The 21868-nt window shown below is 39.3% G+C and overlaps 1 protein-coding gene and 1 long non-coding RNA gene across 6 annotated transcripts; one reads left to right on the forward strand and one right to left on the reverse strand.

Annotated features, from left to right (window-relative positions):
- Positions 1–729: 729 nt before the first annotated feature.
- Positions 730–18800, reverse strand: ZNF25 (zinc finger protein 25). 5 transcript variants are annotated; one of them, XM_032311801.1, is made up of 7 exons: positions 18680–18797; positions 16529–16604; positions 16313–16364; positions 6956–7082; positions 6587–6682; positions 4401–4464; positions 730–3944 (listed from the first exon to the last, which is right to left on the reverse strand). In XM_032311801.1, exons 2-7 carry the CDS (start codon positions 16555–16557, stop codon positions 2894–2896), a joined length of 1419 nt encoding a protein of 472 aa, XP_032167692.1. In that variant the 5' UTR covers positions 16558–16604; positions 18680–18797; the 3' UTR covers positions 730–2893. The 5 variants fall into 5 exon arrangements, with proteins under 5 accessions (XP_032167692.1, XP_032167693.1, XP_032167695.1 ...); XM_032311802.1 differs by lacking the exon at positions 16529–16604 and having other exon boundaries at positions 18680–18800; XM_032311804.1 differs by lacking the exon at positions 16529–16604 and having other exon boundaries at positions 16313–16428; positions 18680–18796.
- Positions 9896–13980, forward strand: LOC116572651. The gene is made up of 3 exons (XR_004278456.1): positions 9896–9965; positions 12561–12676; positions 13761–13980. It is a non-coding gene; the product is annotated as an uncharacterized LOC116572651 (long non-coding RNA).
- Positions 18801–21868: the final 3068 nt, after the last annotated feature.

Below are 21868 nucleotides of genomic sequence, written 5' to 3' on the forward strand. Positions count from 1 at the left end.
AATGTATTATTTGCCCCAGGGGTACAGGTCAATACAGACTTTATTCTTAATGACAGGTTTGACAGAGTTATTAGATTTTCCTCAAAAAGCAGTGATTTTTTAATTAACATATAATGTATTATTTGTTTCAGGGCAAAAAGCAATACTTCTTCATTTTTGATTGAAAAGCCAGGGGAAATTAGGAAACATATTTGCTCTCACAGCAGGTTGAAATAAAGAACTTCTCCAAAGGCATAGCTATAAGCAAGATGGCATGCTCATGTCAGTATTGGGTAGAGTATTGGTAACAGTATTTACTCTACTCTCTTTGAGTATTCAGAAGTTACATAGACGACAAAGCAATTACTGAGTATCACAAGCAGGTGTTCATTAGTGGTCAACAGCAGACAAATCAAGCCATGTTTATGAAGTTGAGCTTCAAGAAAGTCCTCATTTGAAAGGGGCAGAAAAGTGGCAGGATTCAGATCGGAGTGGCATTTAGCAATCAGGAAGTTTAGGCAATAAAATAATGCTGCTAGTACTCTAGTAATACTCGTAATGTAGTTACTAGTAATGGAGCTGGTGGAGTTGGGTACTGTAAGGTTTTTGTTACTAGATTATGCTAGTTAAGTATGACAAAGATGCTCATGGGATAGTGAGAAAATTATAAAATGATATAGGGAACACTGGCCGTTGACTTGGAAGAAAATAAGGGAGTGTTTTTTAAGTAAGGACCAATTAACAATTTGATTTAATTTAGACAATGTTTATTTTATACACGTACCGCTACATTCCATCAGAAAATGTTTCAATTTTATAAGAGTTCAACAAATAAAACACACTTATTTGAAAAAATTCAAATGCTTAGGCGTTTAACATATAAATACAACGTACAAAATAAATACACTGCACAAAACCACCCATCCACAAATTGCTGTCTGCATCATTTCTGAAACATAACATACAGAAAAGTACATCATATACATTGATTGTGGTGTTTTCAGCTCTAAGTAACAGAAAAACTTAATTTTGTAAAGTGCCAGACAGTAGCTGGGTAGGCTCTGTGAGCCATATGGTCTCTGTCAGAACTACTCAACTCTTCTCTTGTAGTGCTGAAGGCAGCCTCAGGCAAAAGAGACAAATGATAATATATTAGTGTTCTAATAGTGTTCTAAACTTTATTTATGGACACTGAAATTCGAATATAATTTCACATGTCACAAAATATTCTTTATTTGCTTCCACCCACTTAGAAATGCAAAACCACTCTTGGCTTGTAGGCTACAGAAACAGGCTTTGGGTCCCATCTGAATATCTGAATCACTTGTGGGAAAATGCACAACCAAGCCAAACCAAGGCACTACAGCAATAAAGTAAGTGGTGAATGCTGGTAGCAAACTATTTTTTCTCCAGCATTATTGAAGATATACAAATTATAATGATAATAGTATCTAACATGTGCTTTTCTTGTGTCTCAGACACTATTCTAAGTGCTCTAAAAATATTAACTCATTTATACCTCAAAGCAATCCCATCATTACCACTTCTCTTTTATAGAAAAGGAAACAGAGGCACAGAGAGGTTAAGTGGCATGCCCCATGCTGGAATTTGAGCTGTGGCCAAAAGAGTTTGGAGTTCCCACTCTTAACCACTACAATGTTGCTTCTACTGTGAAGAAAAAGGCAGTGAAGAACATTCTTAAAACATACAAAATTCTAATGCAGATAGCTCTGCACCCCGCTAAAATATCAACAGTAAGATAGATACTACTACTTTACATAGCATTGTTTTTAGCTGTTTTTAAAAATAATTTGTCTTTTCTTATGAATAAATGTGCCCCTAATGTAAAATTCACTGACCTTTCTTAACAATTGGTTCAGTAACGTCTATATTCATTAAAAAATACAAAAAAATAGGAGAAAAAGAAGCGTTACAATTTTAAAAGAATATTACATTTAAAATACACATTAGAGTAACAGCAGGAATCACTGCCCAGACGTAATGTGAAGTATGTTCACATTCGTGAAAACTACCGAACCAAAGCTACATATTTCCTTATGTACAAATATGGATGGATCCATGTGCACATAAACATCCACAGCCTGTCTTGCAGTGCGCTGACTCACATTAGTTCTACATACTAAAGGATTCTTCACATGTGTGCAAGGATGTCACCTGGTTTTTTCAATGTGTTTATGCTTTTTAAAAAGCTTAAAATGTCTGGACATTGGTAGGTTTCTTTAAAAAAACAAACAAACAAACAAAGAAAACTCAAAAAGCAAAGAAAATCCCTCAGAATCTAATTGCTGCAACATGACTTCTGGCGTATCTGTTAACCCCACTCAGTACAGATTCTTCTTGAATTTTTGTCAAGAAACTTGCACATATTTGGAATGCTTGCAAAGGTTCTAGCCTGGCATCGTGGATCTGCAGTTCACGGAAGCAGCACTTCTCGATACAGGCGGTCTATGCAGTTACACCTCTGAGTGCTCCAAGTGCACCTGGTGTCAGCAGTTTCTGAATGCTCAGGAAGGGGACTGATAGGAGCATCTCAGGTGAGCTTTGGCATCTACCGATGGCTGCCCTGTCAGAAAACTTCCTGATACTCATTTGTTTTTATAGGATTTCTCTCATGTGATTTCTGTGTTGTGCAATCTAGTAGGACTTCTGAACGAATGGTCTCCCTCAGATTTTATAATTTGTCGGTTGTCTGGTACTTAGTTAAGTCTGACATGCTGTCAAAATCTCTCCCTTATAGATTTAAAGAATTTCTGTGTCTTTTGTTTTCTGTCAAGGCAGACTGTGATCAAAATTTTCTGAGATAGATGATATTCCTAAATTTTTTGTCTTGTGTGAATTATCCAATTATTCTAAAGGATGAATTCCAAAAGAAGTTCCCAATACATAGTATTTTTCAGCTGTTTCCTTCTGTGTGTGTCTTCTGATGTGCGGTAAGTTTTGATTTCTGAATAAAAGTTTTCCTACACTCCTGACACTCATAGGGTTTCTCCCCTGTGTGTTTTCTCTCATGTATGATAAAATGTGACTTCTGAGAGAAGGATTTCCCACATTCCTTACATTCATAGGGTTTCTCTCCTGTGTGCGTCCTTTGATGTAATCTGAGGACTGAATTCACGGAGAAAGATTTACCACATTCATGACATTCGTAGGGCTTCTCCCCTGTGTGTTTTCTCTGATGTTTAGTGAGGTCTGATTTATAGTAAAAGTTTTTTCCACATTTATTACATTCAAAGGGTTTCTCCCCTGTGTGAGTTCGCTGATGTACTGTGAGGGCTGACTTCTGGTAGAAGCATTTCCCACATTCCTTACATCCATAGGGTTTCTCTCCTGTGTGAGTTCTCTGATGAGTTTTGAGGTGTGAATTTCTAGAAAAGAATTTCCCACATTCCTTACATTTGTAAGGTTTCTCCCCCGTATGTGTTCTCTGATGTACTGTGAGGTGTGATTTCTGGGAAAAGGATTTCCTACATTCCTTACATTCATACGGTTTCTCCCCTGTGTGTGTTTTCTGATGTACCATGAGGTATGCCTTAACATAGAAGAACTTCCCACATTCATTACACTCAAAGGGTTTCTCTCCTGTGTGTGTTTTCTGATGTTCTACAAGGTGTGGCTTCTGGTAGAAGGATTTCTCACACTGATTACATTCGTAGGGTTTCTCCCCTGCATGAGTCCTCAAATGTCTACTAAGAGATGACAGGTGATAGAAAGTTTTTTTACACTCTTTACATTCATAGGTTTTCTCTCTGGTGGGAGTTTTCTGTTGTACTGTGCGGTCTCCATTTCTAGAGCCAGATTCCCCACATTCCCTGGGTTTGTCCTTTGAATGAATATGCTGATGTATTACGAGGATAGACTTCTGGCAGAAGGACTTTCCACATTCGTTACATTTATGGATTTTCTCTCTGGCTTGAGTTTGCTGGTGTTTTGTGAGTTCTCCATTCCTGGGGAGAAATTTCCAAATTCAGTAATATCTAAGGCACACTTGCTAAGAACCAATTTCTAGAGATTTTTCCTGTCTATAGATACAGAATCTATAGAGTAGATTCACAGTTTCTCCACTATGAATGTTCTCTGACACCCACTGTGGTTTACCATTTGGTAGAAGGAACCTTCCCTTGCATTGTATGCACAGAGTCTCTCAAATGCCTGAGACCTATCTACAATGCCTCCCTTACTGTGTACCTCAGAAGAATTAAAAGGCAACTTCAAGCTGGAATATCTTGGTCCTACATAAGATCTCCATTATGGAAGAGAACTTTCCCATTTGGGCTATATGCTTCGGAATGCACTCCAGTGTTAGTTTTCTCACATTTAGTGTGAACTAGTGTTGTCCCACTTCCAGTACTCGCGTTCTTATTACAAGGCTTCTAATCTTAAAATCAAAATCTTGAACTTGCCTTGAATTTTCAGCTCGGCTTTCCTGGCATTTCGCTCCTCTGTCATGAATTTTCCAGAGGTCTTCTATAAAGAAATCCAAAATTTAGTACTATATAAATCTCAATGTTATTAGTATGGTTGTAGCGTTAATTCTTAGGCTTCAGGCCAATCTCCCCAAATAAAGGAACTCTCAAATGCAGATTTCTTCTAACCCACTGGTTTAGAAAAAACACATAAACATTAAAAACTATGGTACCAGACCCAGGAAGAAACGTAGTTATAAACCTAAGTACTTCTAGCACTTTACAAAAAATATGGCTTTAAAAACTTGGGAGGAAAAAGTTAAGGGGGGTGGGGAGAATAGGGAGCAGAGAAGAACAGATCTTTAGAGTGCTGCTGAAGACGACTTTGGGACTCAGAATGCTGTAAGCCCATGACAGACAAGAAAGAGTAAGTCGGATGAAAAGAAAAATTAGTAGACAGCTATGTCTACTGGAAATATCAGGGGAAAGATGAAACTGGATGGAAAGCTAACAGGTCTTTGTCGCTCAAAATTAAGTTGCTTTGTTATTTTAGCAGACTGTAAACTTCTGCATGCTTCCCTCTGTACCCGCACACAACAATCCGGATGCCAACGCTAACGGGATTTTCTGGGCACACCGGTTTCCCCGTGTGTGGAGGAACAGTTTCACACTTTGAGCTCTCACTCTCCATCTAACAGTCTTAATTTTCACGGGGACAGAAGACCTAAGAACACATACATCCAAAAGGAAAGATGATTAAAAAGAGGATGCAAGCCATCATAAAACACCATGCACTCCCATTTGCAGCAGCAACGATTTTCAAGCCTGATCGCCTAATACTGCATCTCCAGAGTGGTGGTAGCCACGCCTCAGCCCCAGGCTTGGTCTTCTGTTTTCATAGTTTAGTTCCCACCTCTTTGTTTCAATTTACTACATGATCTCTAAAGAATTACTCAACATCATTCTGGAACCCTTACTGACCTTCATATTTATTCATCTTTAAATGCTTGACAGAAACTGAAAGATTATGAGCAGAGGCTTGGGACTGGAATTTCTTAGCATTTGTGGGGAAGACAGAAGATGCTGCTTGATGAGAACCTGGACAAGGCTAACTGGGACACTCAGGAACCAAGATCCTGTGTGTCTCTGGTCTTAGGAAAGGGGGAACCCTTGCAGGAGTTACTGTGAAGGGCACAGAGAAGACAGTGCCAGCCTCTTACTAAAATTCACATTCAGTCTCTCAACAGATACCTAGTGAACAACTACTAGAAACCAGACATTGTTCCTGGTCCCGGCAACAGCTAAGTACACAAGTCAGGAGTATAAGAAAAGCATTTACAGAAGCAGAGTGAGATCATCTTAGTAGTCTTTTGGCTTGTTTTTAGCTTTTTAAATCTTCGTGTTACAATACTCCCGAGTAAAGTGTGGTAGATTTTAGAAGGGATAATAATTAATACTTTGTGTGAAAGACAAACCACATGTAAAAGGAGGCATCAGCTCTGAAATAATGTAGTTGAGGAAAGGCATAAAGGTTTATAATCTGATATTTCAGAGTTTAAAGAGAAAAAAGGAAGTTAATAAAACCGGTGTTGAAAATAACTGAGGCATCTCATTATTAGTAAAGGGAAGGAAGGACATTTGGAGAAAAATCTATCATCAGATTTGAGATCACAGTGTTCTAGAATTCCAGTAACTGGGAATTCTAGAAGAAAGATAAAAATCTAAGATGGGGTTGGGCAGCGATTAGATTTCATATATAGGAAAGAGAAGTCTATTTTTAAAAGTGTGGCAAAGGAGGAATTTATTTGGAAAAACAAAAACTGGAAGTGTGATTTATGGTACTTGCATATGCAGATCCAAGAATCCTTGGCTTTTTCCAAAGTATAGGGCATTTTATTTTATTATTTTTTCTCAAAGATTTTATTTATTTGACAGACAGAGATCACAAGTAGGCAGAGAGGCAGGGAGAGAGGAGGAAGCAGGCTCACCTCTGAGCAGAGCTCAATGCAGGGCTCGATTCCAGGACCCTGGGATCATGACGTGAGCTGAAGGCAGAGGCTTTAACCTACTTAGCCACCCAGGCACTCCACTATAGGACATTTTGAAAGATGCCTAAAAATATTTCATAATGCAAAAGGCACCAACCACCTCACTAGCAACAGTGGCCACAGGTCCTCACTCACCCGGGTAATTCCGATGTGGAAATTCCACTTCCAATATCCACGGTTCTTTTCCTTGTTTCAGCTTGAAAACTGAATTCGACTTATTCACACGGTAACCTATTAATGGAAAAATGTGTTAATCACATTACTTGGAATTTAAGGGATTCTGAAGGATGAGGAAATGCAGCTTTAGCAGAACAATTGAAGGTCCCACTTAGGCTTGGCAGATGTAGATTCTTTAAGTGGGAGGGTGGGGACACATATTTTTCCTGGCACCCTAAATGGATTTGTCAGCTTTGACCCCTGAAACAAAGCTAATATCGTGCAGTCCAGCACCTGGGAAAGGAAATGCAAACTACTGGTAGTTACATATGTGGAAGTTTTTCTCACCCACTGAGACTAGGAGACCATAGTTCTCTTGCATCACTTCTCTATATAGTGTCCTCTGAGCATCGTTCATTAACTGCCACTCTTCCCGGCTGAATTCCACAGTAACATCCTTGAATGTGACTGGTCCCTGTAACAACATATTTCAGTTCAAACTGAAGTCATCAGAGTGTAGAGTACCACAAAAAAACACTGTAAACTAGCTGTTAACCTGCCTGCCACATAGTGTACTCTAGAAAGTTAAGATACTTTGCTACTCTGTACATAGGTGAAGTGATCAATATGGATTTACTGAGATACCACCCATGCCCAGAACTTTGCTGGAGATACAGTGATGAATGAAAGCAAACTATGCCTGTTATCAAGGAGCTTACACTGTGACAAGGGGGCAAGAAGTAAATACTTGAATGTAATATGCATAACAGGTGCTCTGACAGAAACCTACACCAGATATAAGATGGTCACAAATGGGGATAGATATTTGCATTACGTATTATCAAATCAGATTTTACTAGGTAGTCAAGCTAACATAAACTTTGGGAATAAAAAAAAAACAGAGTTGGGGAAAGGCCTCTGATGTATGAAAAATGGCAAGTTAGAAAAGTTTACAAATAAGACAGCATGATATGAGAATAGGAAAGATTAGTTAGAAGGTGATACAGTCCAGTCAGGTGCAGAGAACATGGAATAATTCTGAGTGTGTCTCTGGACCATTAAAATATATTTTGTATACCCACTCAATGAGTGTCTGCTTATAAACATAAATTTATAATCGTCTTTATTAAAAATTGACAAGTTTTTCTATTTATAAGAAGCAAAAATATGAATAGATGTTCTACTGTTTCACACCATTTTTATACTTTGTGGTGTGTCCTACCACATCTTAGGGATGGTCACCCACTCACTTACAGATAACAGGGAGCCACTGAAAAGACAGATGTGAGGTGCTAGAGTTCGAGGGGGTAGCCTGGTAGTTGAAAAGAAAACACTGAAGTAGAAAAGGCAAAGACCACACCAGAAATATGGAGTGTTAGAAAATTAGAGGCATATGTGAACGGAATGATTAACATTTAAAATAGCCGCAATGGGGGGAAGAAACATACCTTCATTGGAAATGAATAATCATTGAGAGAAGGGAAGAATAACTCCCACAATATCTATAGAGTTTGATAATAGCTAGAACCACAAGGCTAATTATTTTCATTCTTCCATTTTTATTGGTAGGCTATGAAATTTCCTCCAGTCATTGCTTTGCTTATATTCCACAGAACTTGACATGTGAAAACGTGAAGAGCTTCTTTGCTGAATATAAGTTCTTGCTTCTTGTTTTATATATATATATGTTGGCAATAAGAATTATGTCAATATTATTTTCTTTCCTGGGCAAGTGACATAGACTCTTTTCCCTCATGATCTAGAGGACTTTTTCTCTACTTTTAAGTAAGTCTAGTAGTTTTAGTAGACTCTCTCTTGGGGTTAACTACCCTGGGTCAGTTCTCTCTCACACAGCCTTTTCAATAATGTAATTCAGTTTCTTTTTTTTTTTTTCTTTTTAAAGATTTTTATTTATTTATTTGACAGACAGATCACAAGTAGGCAGAGAGGCAGGTAGAGAGAGAGGAGGAAGCAGGCTCCCTGCTGAGCAGAGAGCCTGATGCGGGACTCGATCCCAGGACCCCGAGATCATGACCTGAGCCGAAGGCAGCGGCTTAACCCACTGAGCCACCCAGGCGCCCCTTTTTTTTTTTTTTTTTTTTTTTTAATGGAAAGTTTCCTTGGATTAAATATTAGCTCTCTTCCAGTATTTAGGTTTTGTTATTCAGGGATTCTACTTTATTTCCTGTTACTCTCTGTTCCTCTTTCTGGTTGATTCTTACCAGCACTCCCACCCCCTCCTCCACTCCATGGTCTCTTCCAGTTCCTCTGCCACATGCCAGTTACTGGACTTTGGATTTCTCTTCCCCTGAGGAAGAGAAATCATTTAATCTCTAACTGGACAGGATTTTCTATTCTACAATTTCTTTCCTAAGTTAATTTACTTATATTTTATATCTACTTATTTTTCAGTTTCCGAGTCTTTAATCTCTGGGTTTTAAAGTGATTTCCTTTCTGAAACTCCCTAATATTGGAAAGGTATACTCTCCTGTACTGTGCATTTGTTTGGGGAGGAATACTGACGTCAGTGGACAAAACGTTAGTTTACACTTTCTACTTTTTTCTCTCAGTATTGTCTGCATGTCGAGTAACATTTTTTATTCATGATCAAATGAAAATAAAACCTCATTTTATGGTGGGAAGGAATGGAAGTGTTACCCTAGTCCTTAGTTCAAAAACCTCTCTCTGTTGCCAGAGTATATTCACGTTCTTGAAGGAAACAGCAGTACTGTGGGCAGTATCTTCAGAGTCTGTGATAATATACTCTTTTCTTTAGGACACCTGGTTTCAGCTGCATGTTTTCTGATTTGCCTTCACTTCCAAGCACACGAGGGATTCTACTTTTCCTCTGTATTGCTGACTGCTTGAAGCTGCCATCTGTTCCTGCACACAGTCTTACGTCCCTTCCTTTTTTACCTCCCAGTGCCAGTCCTTGGATTCCCTGGTCTCAGACCTCTCCTACATCTCCCCAGTCAGAGTGAGCGCCTCTGCCTGTGGCTGTGGCCACTTGATCTTGTGTTGCTCTACAACGGTGACTTCGCTGTCTTTCCTCTTCCATCACTGCCATTCTGACTTCCTGCTCTTGGGTGAGCTCCAAGCTGTTTCTGTTCATGACAGTGATCTCCCAACTTATACAGAAACACAAGTTTCCTCTCTCCTAGCTATACAGCAGGGGTGTGTAGTGGCGTGTTGGAACATTTATACCTTGCCAACTAACATTATTCTGTGGCAACTAGGAAATCCATAAAAGAAGGAAAACAAAAGAATCCGTTTGGCAGGAGACAGTTGAATTTTGTTCACACTCTGAAGTGACTGAGGAACACAGAGCTGGAACTGTCCCATTTGGGCAGATATACATGTAAGTAAATTTCAATAAATAATATTGTTATACATTTAAAAAACGGAGTTCCAGAAGGGTCAGAAAAGAAATCTGAAAGCAACAACATTCAAGATGATGATAGCAGAAGCTAGGACAAGACTGAAGCCTGGCAAAACTCTAAATAAATGGGCAGGTCAGGAGGAGAGTGCTTAGGAAGCCAAAGAAAAAGAGACTCATAACTAATGGGCAGTTTTAGTTTAAAACCGAAATGTAAAAGTCCAAGATAGAGAAACTTGGTAAGTGCACTCCAAAAGAAGATAGACAGGTAGGCAATAAGCACATTAAAACATTTTCAGTATAGGGGCACCTGGGTGGCTCAGTGGGTTAAAGCCTCTGCCTACAGCTCAGGTCATGATCTCAGGGTCCTGGGATCAAGCCCCGCATCGGGCTCTCTGCTCAGCAGGGAACCTGCCTCCCCCTCTCTCTCTGCCTGCCTCTCTGCCTACTTGTGATTTCTGTCTGTCAAATAAATAAATTAAAAAAAAAAACCTTTAAAAAAAGAAAAACATTTTCAGTATATTAGTTATTAGGATAAATGCAAATTAAAACCATAATGAGATACCACTACACACCTATCAGCATGATTTGAAAAAAACTTCTGACAATACCAAATGCTGACAAGAATGCAAAACAGGTAGAACTCTGTACATTGTGGTAGGAACACAAAATCATACAGCTACTCTGGTAAACAGTTTGGCAGTTTCTTATAAAGAATATGAGCCAAGCAAGCACATTCCTAGGTACTTACCCCAAAATAAATGAAAATCTGTGTACACATAGAAATCTAAATGCAGTTGTTTGTAACAGCTCCTTTTATAATTGCCACAAAGCAGAAAACCCAATGCTTTTCAGCTGGTGGATGAGTTAATAAATTGGATACATACATATAGCTCAGTACTATTCAGCAATAAAAAAGAATGAACTGTGCATAGTCAGTATGATTAAATCTCAAATGTATTATGCTAAATGAAAATTGGTAGTATCAGAAAACTACATACCATTTGATTTCATTTATATGATATTCAGAAAAAGGCAAAATTCTAGGGATAAAGAATAAATTGGTGATTGCCAGGAATTAGTGGTAGAGGGAACCAAAATAATTTTGAGGCAGTGAAACTGTTCTGTATCTTCACTGTGGTGATGACTGTATGCCTTTATGCATGTGTCAAAACGCACTGAACTGGGGGCGCCTGGGTGGCTCAGTGTTTTAAGCATCTGCCTTCAGCTCGGGTCATAATCTCAGGGTCCTGGGATCGAGCCCCACATCGGGCTTACTGCTCAGCATCCGTTTGGCAGGAGAGCCTGCTTTCCCCTCTCTTTCTCTGCCTGCCTTTCTGCCTACTTGTGATCTGTCAAAAAATTTTTTTAAATCTTAAAAAAAACTCACTGAAATGTATACCCATAAAGAGTGAATTTTGCTGTAAGTTAAAGAGTCAAGAATAAATAAGTCAAAGGATAAAGAAGATAAAAGCACAAAACAAAAATGACTTCACACCATTAGGATGACTACTTTCAACATAGCAACAACAACATAAAAACCTAGGAAAACACCAAGTACTGGCAAGGATATAGAGAAATTGGAACCCTTGTGCATTGCTGATGGGAATGTAAAATGGTACAACTCCTACAGAGAAATACAGTACGTTGGTTCCTCAAAAAGTTAAAGAATTACTGTATGATTCAGCAATTTCACTCCTATATATCCAAAACACTCAAAGCAGGGACTCAGACAGGAATTTGTACGCCAGTGTTCATAGCAGCACTATTCACAATAGGTATAAGGTGTAAAAAAGCCAAGTGTCCTTCAAGAGATGACTGCATAAAGGAGAGGTTAGGAAGATGATGGAGCAGGAAGACCTTCAGCTCGCAACTGCCCATCGATACAACTAGGTAACACCTCAGCGTAACTAACCCAAGAAAACAACCCGAAGACTGGCCAAATTCCACAACTAAAAGTAGAAAAGAGGCTGCATCAAAGGAGGGAAGTGTGAATATTAGGAGAAGTTAACTGGGTGCAAAAGGAAACATGGACCTCATTAAAAAGTATAGAATCATGATTTTTAATAAAACATGTCAAATAGCAGGGGAGGGGGTGGAATGCACAAATACGGTATATAGAAACAATGGAATATCATTTAGCTATTAATGGGAAGGAAATCCGGTCACATGCTACGCTGATGAACCTTAAGGACATTATACTGAGTGAAATATGCCAATTAAAAGCAGCAAATACTGTGTGATTCTACTTATATGAGGGACCTAGAATAGTCAGGTTTATAGATAGAAAGTAGACTGGTGGTTCCCAAGGGAAGGCAGAATAGGGAGCTATTATTTAATGGTTAGAATTTTAGCTGTGGGACGGCTGGGTGGCTCAGTCAATTAAGTGTCTGCTTTCGGCTCAGGTCGTGATTCCAGGACATCGGGCTCCCTGTGTAGTAGAAGGCCTGCTTCTCCCGCTCCCTCTGCCTGCTGCTCTGCTAACTTGTGCTCTCTATCGCCGTCTCTCTGTCACATAAATAAATAAATAAATAAACAAACAAACAAACAAACAAACTTTTTTTTTTTTTTTTTAAGGAATTTTAGTTGTGCAAGATGAAAAAAGTTCTGGAGATGGATGGTTATGATGATGGTACCATGATGTGAATGTAATTAAATGCCACTGAACGATACAGTTAAAAATGGTTAAAATGGTAAGTTTGGGGGAAAAAAAAGTTTTATGTATATTTTGCCATAATTATAAATAAGAATAAAAACCAAACCCCAGAAAATACACTAAGAATGGCTGTGGGAAAGCATCAGATATCACCATCACACCAAAACTGGAGGGACCAAAATCCTAGGAAAAAAGAAATTTGTTCGGATGAGTCCCATACCTTGAATTTGAATATTTGGGGCATTTTCAAATTTCATAGGCTGAGCAGAAAGTAGCTTAGAGCTAGTATCTTGACCATAAGGATAAAAAAGCTAGTTCTGAATAGAATGTAGAAAGACAAAAGAGAAGTGGATCTCACCCTAACAATAACAACGAACCCCTTACCTAGTTTTCCAAAACCTATCAGAGAACTGAGAATCTAAAGATAAACAAAGGAAAAAATTCACAAGAGATGAATACTGCAGAAGAGAAAAGAAAACCACAATGACTTTCTCTTTTAGAAGCAAGTAGGGGAGAGAGGGAACCAGCCCAGCTCAACAAAATTTTAATGTTTGCTTATGGATTTCTGTAATGTATTAGAGTCCCTAAGAACTCCAGTCACAGAACAAGTGAACACCAATATGCCCTGTGGAGGTTTCACATTCAAAAGGTCACTAAATGGAAGCTTAGTATCTACAGGAGTTTTTTTTACTTCCCATCAAATGTCTCAGAGTGATCATTTTATCATAAGTTGGGGAAGCAGTTTCTGGAACCAGATAGAAAGCTCCATAACCAATACAAATGGTCTGAAATACAAAGAGCCACTAGTTTTCTCCATAAGCCTCTACTAAGTACATGGCAACAACCCTCCACAGGCAGCAGAGCACCAGGGTGGGATGTCTCCCAAAGGAAGTACAATAAATCTCATTAGGATAAAGAAAAATCCACACATACACAGCAGAGTTAAAGGTATCTTAAAAGTAGCTAGCCCAGAATGCAAATTTACTTTAGAGGTCTGACAAATTAAAAGGTGAATTTTCAGTAGTATCAGTAGAAGACAGTGAATGGTTTTCAATGTTTTAAAATATAAGACTTGTCAACCAAGAGTTCTCTACACAGTGAAAAAGTTGTTTTTATTTCAGATAAACTAAACTCAGAATTTTCCACCAGCAGACCTGCATTAAAACAAGCAAGTGAGAATAAAAACAACATAAATGATGTTTTCAAACAGAAGAAATATGGCAATACACCTGAAAGATACAAGAAGAAATAAAAAGAAGGTCATCTCATTTTGCCAAAATGGCAAAAAGCAAACAAAAAATTACAGTATCTGCATAAAATAAACCTTTCCAAGAGTCAGTAGTGAGACTACACTCAAAATTACTTCAAAAAACAAAAACGCTGACTAGTCATTTGTGCTGTCCAAACTCAAATCTCAGTCAGATTTACAGAGCATAACGTGGGGGAAATGTTGTGGAACTCCTGAATGAATTTTGGATATGGAGAATGTCGTAAAAGATGTACAAGAGTAAACTCCCCGTCATCATGCCCAAAGACTAGGATTTTTAGTTAATATAATCACTACCATAAACCACTTCAAAAGCTGTGCTGTAAGAATTACGTAAGACTGGGGCGCCTGGGTGGCTCAGTGGGTTAAGCCGCTGCCTTCGGCTCAGGTCATGATCTCAGAGTCCTGGGATCGAGTCCTGCATCGGGCTCTCTGCTCAGCAGAGAGCCTGCTTCCCTCTCTCTCTCTCTGGCTGCCTCTCCGTCTACTTGTGATTTCTCTCTGTCAAATTAATAAATAAAAAAAAAAATCTTAAAAAAAAAATAATAATTACGTAAGACTGACTATATCAAGTGCTTATCAAAGGCCTGGGAAATTGGCAAATACAGTTTTGGGTTTTTTTTAAACATTAAATGATAAAAGCAAAGAAATGGTTACCACAGAAGTCAGGCTTCATGTTTCTCTGGATAATGAATGGTGAGATGAGAATAAGGAGGGGCACACAGGGACTTCAAAGATAGTAGTAATTTTCATTTCTTAAGACAGATAAGGGATACACCTATGTTTCATCAGTATTCCCTAAATTTTACATATACATTATGTACATTCCTTTGATTGCATAAGTATGATTTTTAAATAAATTGAAATTCAATGTTTTCTTTAGCCTACAAGGCCCTACATATTCCAGTCCTTTCTACCTCTTTGACTTTCCCTTTTAGCTCAATCTCCCCTAGGTCCTACACTCTGTAGCTTCAATATTTTGAACCATTTCTGGAACATGCCTTAGGGTGTTTGTATTTGCTGTTCTTCCTATCTAGAATGCTCTTCCCCCAGAATTCTGCTTGGTTCAGTTTCTTTTAACCAGGACTTTCCTCAAATATTACCTTTTAAGATTTTTTTTTTTAACTCCTTTGACAGAGACAGAAATCACAAGTAGGCAGAGAGAGGAGGAAGCAGGCTCCCCTGCTGAGCAGAGAGCCCAATGCGGGGCTCGATCCAAGGACCCTGATATCATGACCTGAGCTGAAGGCAGAGGCTTAACCCACTGGGCCACTAAGGTGCCCCAAATATTACCTTTTAAAGTGGCATTCCCTAGCCAACTTATTTTTTCCTCACTTCTCTATGTCGTGCTGTCCTAAACTGCCTCTGAGCACATATTCAAGGTGCGCCTGGGTGGCTCAGTCGGTTAAGCGTCTGCCTTCTGCTCACGCCATGATCCTCAGGGTCCTGGGATCAAGCCCTGCATGGGGCTCCGTACTCAGCAAAGAGTTGGCTTCTCCCTCTGCCACTCCCTCTGCTTGTGCACACATGCTCACTCATTCTCAAATAGTTTTTAAGAAAATATTACTCAAAATGCAGACACATGTAAAAAATATATCACATTTATTAGTATCCTCACCATTTCTCCTCAGAAAAATCTAAGTATTAGAGGGTGTCATCCTTCACAGGAGGATACAAGTTTTCCAAAATTCTGTTTCACTTGAAAGCTCAACTTCTTAACATTGGCAAGAAATACTGAGAGTTATTTCCCTAAAGTGACAGGCTCAGTTTTGCCATTTTTGAGAAAATGTTTGGTAAATACCCATCTGAATAACGAGTTTGTCTGCCAGTTGCTCTTTAAAGTAAAAATAGTATTCCATGAAAAAGGTGGCTAGGTGAGCACACGAATCAATCACACAAGTGCTTTTCCTCTAAACAACCATCATTCCTCGATATGTAGCAAAGGTACTGTATGTTAACTTCCCATTTTGTAAGACTGAATATTAAAAAGATGTGTATTCAAGGGTCAAGATTTAATAAAACTCAGTCTCTGCTGTTTCACCAAAGATAAACCCTTAAGTAAAGGTGGCAGTTTTTTATTGTAAGTACACTGCAGAGAAATACCGTCATTGGTATCATTGTCTTGATTCATGCCAAACAGGCAGCAACCTAGTCTCCACTCTCTCACACCATCAGTGTGCAAGGCAGTTTGCATCCTAGTATCATGTTCTGACCTCACAGGCCTCTTATAAAAGCCCAGGGGTCTGCAAACTACACTTTGGAACTGCTGTGCTATTCAAACAGCATTTTCCCTTAACATGATTTTAAGTATTTCCATTTTTCGAGTTTAAAGTTTGGGCTTTTATAAAACTCACTGAAAATATACACACCAACACACACACACAAAGGGCTAAAGAAATGACTCACCTGATACTTGTTCATTTTCTGCTTCTCTTGGGAAAGGACAGAAACTATGAAGCTAGAACACAGAAAGTTGGAAGACAGGAGTCTTAAAAGACCTTATCTTGCAGCTCAGGAATCACCTGTGACAAATTTCCATACAATTTAGTAAAACAACTCCTGGGAAAATAGCCCTTTGAGCCATAAAGAGAAACAGAAGGACTGTGATAAAGGAGTACCCACCTGTCCATTGGTGGCTTTGATATAATCATGATGAATCTGGGAAAATTTCTGAGTGAATCTGAATATTTCTTTCCTCCTGACTGTTTTGAAAATTATGTATCCATTTACTAAATGGACCAAATGTCCATTACTAAAAACGCAAAAGAACTGAAAACTTAAACATCCAAAAAACAGTAGGTTAGGCAATGTGTATAATAAATATCTAAGGTGTATGATATATATCCAAAGTATGGACCCTGATGCTGGCATTACAAATAATGTTGAAATACTGATATGGAAGTGTTACATAACCATTTTTCCTATTAATATTATAAACTCAGGGCGCCTGGGTGGCTCAGTGGGTTAAAGCTTCTGCCTTCGGCTCAGGTCATGATCTCAGGGTCCTGGGATCAACCCCGCATTGGGCTCTCTGCTCCGCGGGGAGCCTGCTTCCCCCTGTCTCTCTGCCTGCCTCTCTGCCTACTTGTGATCTCTGTCTGTCAAATAAATAAAATCTTTTAAAAATAACAATATAAACTCTACAAAGTTAGACAGTCTTCAGAGCCCTCAAATTTAACATGTTCTTCTCCCTAAACTGCAGTTTCTCCAAAATCAGCTCTCCATTAAACTTTTTTTGACTTAAACATGGTATACTGGACGACCTGGAGACTTTTATTCTATGTTAGTCTCTGCTCTTAACACACTTAGTGACTTTGTTTCAATGCTATTATTTAACAGGAGGAATTAGATAATTTTGAACCACCTTTCCTGTACCATATTGATTCTGTATGTCTTCACTCAGTGCTACAAATCCAGACAGTACCCTGGAATTCACTGTCCCCTCCAACCTGGTGTGGGCCTTAGGGTAAAAGTTAATTAGGCCTTGTAGAATTTTGACATGGTCATCTGCTGATCGTCTGACAGCCACACAAATCTAAACCTTAAAATAACAATGTGACACCATAAATCCCAGGAAACTTTATGTAGCTAGCCAAAAGTAACTAGACGCCATAATGCTGGGACAGCGGAAACCTCTTCCAGCTGGCGTCATGCTTACAAAACATCCTAAGTCCAGACACATCTGGACACCCCGAACAGAGACATTTTATCACTTTTAACATGGAGCCTGGAAGAAATTCCAGTTTCCGTCTTTTAACCAAGTCTACCCCATTTCCCCTCTCTAGAAACCAGCTTCTTGCCTGGAGAGGATTCCCAGCTTCTCCAATAAAACTTAAAATTCAGGGCTCATCTTACAGTTTCAGTTTACATATTAACAGCCCTCTGAGGTTGGAGAATTCAAGAAGGGCCTTAATTAACCTTTTGACACAAGAGTTCTGAGGAAGCCTCAAGAATATTTTGCAAATAGAACTCTACGCAGCCAGGTTAGGTTTACCACTCCGCAGTTTTGCTCATGGACAATTTCTGTACTAAATACAACCAAAGACTGGATTTTACCTTGGGAAGCACCATGGACCAGAGTAAAACAATGAGAATTTACCCACCCTCCTCCGTTAGTGCTGAGTATACCAATTTATCTCTCAACCCTTAGTACTCGTATTTATTAGAATGGAGCTGATTAATACCGATTCAAAGGATGGTTATGATGATGATGATTAAATGAACCAATAATGAAAAGAACAGCATACCTTGTAATCATAAATGCAGCTCACCTTTATTGAGTCCTTATACTTTATATAGACAGCCCTATTTAATACAGCAAACAGCCCCAGTTTATTGGAATTATTTTACAGAGGAGTGTCCCGGTCGTAACCGAGGTTATACTGCTCGCGTAGTGGCGGGGGCCGGACGCGCACAGGTCCCCTGGGCTTGACAGCGCTGAGGCGCCAGCAGCCACGCCAGCGCGGACGTGGCGGGCCCAGGGTCCACGTCACAAAAGCCATCCCCCCCGCGTCCTTCCCCGCTCCTCCCGCGCCCCGGGCCAACTAGGGCCGCCCGGCTCCGCAGGTCGTGAGCCAAGAAGGTGGACAGCGGGCAGTCCCCCGCAAAGCCCCCTGCCCGACCCCCCTCCCCAGTCCTTCCCGGGGGCCAGTCGGGCGCTCAGAAGGGGGCGGCAGCGGCTTTCAGATTCTCCGATTCGGCGCAGCCGCGGAAACCCCGCTATCCCCGGCCCCCCACCCAGGCCTCGCACCCGCAAAGAGGCCTCCGACACACCTGCAGGGGCTCGGCCACCGCTCCCAGCCAGCGCAGGTTCCAGGCCCCGCCCTCTGTCACACCGCGGAGACCTGGAAGCTCCAGAGTCCTCTCCCGCCCCGGGGCGTGAAACGAGATGGCGACTATCAAAAGAAAGAGGAATAGCGCTTGCGCAAAAGGCCCCCACGCCTCACTCTGGAACTACGCTTCCCAGGAGCCTCCGCGGCATCTCCATTTTGGACTACGTATGATATTTGGCTTCTTCCAGCCGCCAGAGTAGTGCTGGGATTTTCTGGCTTCCCCTGTGATCATTCACACTAATCGCCAGTTTGACCTGGCAGCCCGCAATCTGGGGACTTGAAAACAAAACTACCATTTGATAAAGAAAGTACTTGTAAGTGAGTACACTAGTACATTCAAAGAATGGTATTCTGTAATATCTGAATTAAAACTTTCAGAATTATGCAAATGATACATGAAACTTGTAATAAGGAGAAAATACGTGTAGGCTAAAACGGAAGACTAGTGCCGTAATACTACGCCCCAAAAGAAAAAAAAAAGTTTAATGTGAGTGCACAGATTTTTACTCATTTTATGCTAATGGTATATATATATATATATATATATATATATATATATCACTAGGGAATATATATTGAATACGTAGTGATTTCCTGGTCAGTAACGTCATGACATTTTCCTATGCTAACAACAGAAATGAGTTTCCATTCAAAGTAATGGCAAAAACTTTTGGGGGTAAGATTAATTTTATTTTTGCAAGTTTTTTGTTGTTGTTGTTGTTTTTAAGATTTTATTTATTTGTCAGAGAGAGAGCGAGCACGCTCACAAGCAGGCAGATTGGCACGCAGAGGCATAGAGAGAAGAGGGCTCCCCGCCAAGCAAGGAGCCCGATGTGGGACTCCATCCCAGGACATAGGATTATGACCTGAGCCGAAGGTAGCAGGCCAACCCACTGAGCCACCCAAGCGTCCCGGTAAGATTAATTTTTTTTTTAAGATTTTATTTATTTATTTTACAGAGAGAGATCACAAGCAGGCAGAGAGAGAGAGGAAGCAGGCTCCCCGCTGAGCAGAGAGCCCGATGCAGGGCTCCATCCCAGGACCCTGAGAACATGACCCGAGTAGAAGGCAGCTGCCCAACCCACTGAGCCACCCAGGTGACCCCCGGTATGATTAATTAAAACAAAATCCATTATAATATATATAAATACATGCACACACACACACACATACTCAAATATATATATTTGAGTATGTGTATATCGTGTATACATATACAAGTAGCTGGCATTCAAGGAGCACCTGGCTATGGGAGTCCCAAACAGAGCAAGTATGCCACTCACCCCTGACAAAATCCAAAGGCAGAGAGAGGCACCATAGTGAAACAGGAAAGGAATTTATTTCAGTGACGCTAACACAAGGAAGACAGTGGACCAAGCATCTCAAAGACTGACTCCAAAGCTCTGAAAAATATTTCCAAGTTTATATAAGAAGTTTATATATAAAGTTTATATATAGTTTATATATATTTATAGTTATATTTTTATAGTTTATATATATTTATATAGTTTATATATATAGTTATATATAAATTTTATATAAAGATATATAAAGTTTATATATATATAAGGTTTATATAAAGTTATATATATAGTTTATATAGGAAAAATGTGGGGCAAAAGACAGTGGGTACTATAGATGGGCAGTGAAAGTCCAAAGGAGTCTTTGGAGTCAAACATGGGTGGGGGGGGCCCCGGTAGTCCTTATTCTTTAAGGAGGTAGTGTCTTTTAGGGGTGGGATTTCTTTGCTTTCTTGGTCTTCCACCTGAGCCAAGAGACAAGCTGGAAAGAAGAAACCAACCAGAAAGTTTGAGGTCAAAATGGAGGCAGCTGAAGTCCTCTTTCATATACACATACCGCTTTTCTGGATGGGTGGTATTGGAGAAACAATTAAAAATAAAGGGTCATCTCAGAATTCTGCCCAAAGAAATGATTTCAGATTTTGGCCTGGGGAACCATGGATGTAGTTGCTATTTACTGCTGAAGAATAATTCACACATAGATATACAAGTATTTTCACACGGTATCATTTTTATCTACTGTTGTGTTTGTTTGGTATTTGCCTTATTCTCAAGACAAATCTGTGGTGGTTATTCCCACAGTTGATGGACACACACAAATCTACAAGTCACACAGAAATAACCTCTTTCATAAAAATGCATAGAGACTCACTGACAATAAATACATTTACATACCCTAACTGGAAATAATGTCAATTTGAGCGCTTATCTTGTGACAGACACTGTTATATCTCCATGAAAGTCATACATTTTATAGATAGCTCTGCTTTGTTACTGACATATTTTTAGTTTAATATATTTTGAATATTCCTTGTATAATTTAATCTATTTCTTTCATATTTAGAAGCTGCTGCTTGTTATTGTACTTTGTGGATGAGCATATTTTACCCATAAATTCTTGAATATTTGTACTGACTCAACTAAAACTGTGAAGAGCATTATTTATATAAATCTTTGAATTATAGTAGCATATAACCCAAGAAGTGGAATTACTTTAGTGAAGTACTTATTTAAAATCTTTTAAGTATGCATATATTTTCTGGCTTAGTTAAAAAAAAAAAATCATTGCTTCCTTAATTTTGAAAAATTCCTTTTCTTCAATTCCGAGACAAACTCTGCTTGGTAGAGATGTTATTTTCTTATTGTATTACTGGATTCCATTTTGTTAACATTTTAATTAAATTCCCTATTCACAAGAACTGATAACTGACAAATATCTTCCTTTTTATTAGTATCATGTCTAAAAGATACACCCAGTTCTTTTTGCTTTTTTTTCAAAATATCTTATTTATTTTACAGAGAGAGATTGAGATCACAACTAGGCAGAGAGGGGGAGAAAGCAGTGTCCCTGCTGAGCATAGAGCCCCATGCGGGCCTGGATCCCAGGGCCCTGTAATCATGGCCGGAGCTGAAGGCAGAGGCTTAACCCACTGAGCCACCCAGGCGTCCCAACTTCTTCCTTTTTTTGTTGAAGTTTCTACTTTAAATCTTAGAATAATAATGAAAAATGACCACCTATGTACCATTTGCTTTATTTGACAATTTCACATTTTGCCACATTTATCTTGTTTGCGAAAACATTTTAAAATAAATATTTCACTCAATACTTA

This window comes from Mustela erminea, chromosome 14, assembly GCF_009829155.1.
Source record: "Mustela erminea isolate mMusErm1 chromosome 14, mMusErm1.Pri, whole genome shotgun sequence".
Taxonomy (NCBI): Eukaryota; Metazoa; Chordata; class Mammalia; order Carnivora; family Mustelidae; genus Mustela; species Mustela erminea.

Bases quoted from the DNA above. Each gene is read 5' to 3' on its own strand.
- ZNF25 (XM_032311801.1), bottom strand. From the start codon at position 16,557: ATGATTATATCAAAGCCACCAATGGACAG. The intron at 7,083-16,312 runs GTGAGTCATTTC...ATGTTGTTACAG, and splicing joins AGAAAATGAACAAGTATCAG to GGACCAGTCACATTCAAGGA. The intron at 6,683-6,955 runs GTGAGAAAAACT...TTCCATTAATAG, and splicing joins TGGTCTCCTAGTCTCAGTGG to GTTACCGTGTGAATAAGTCG.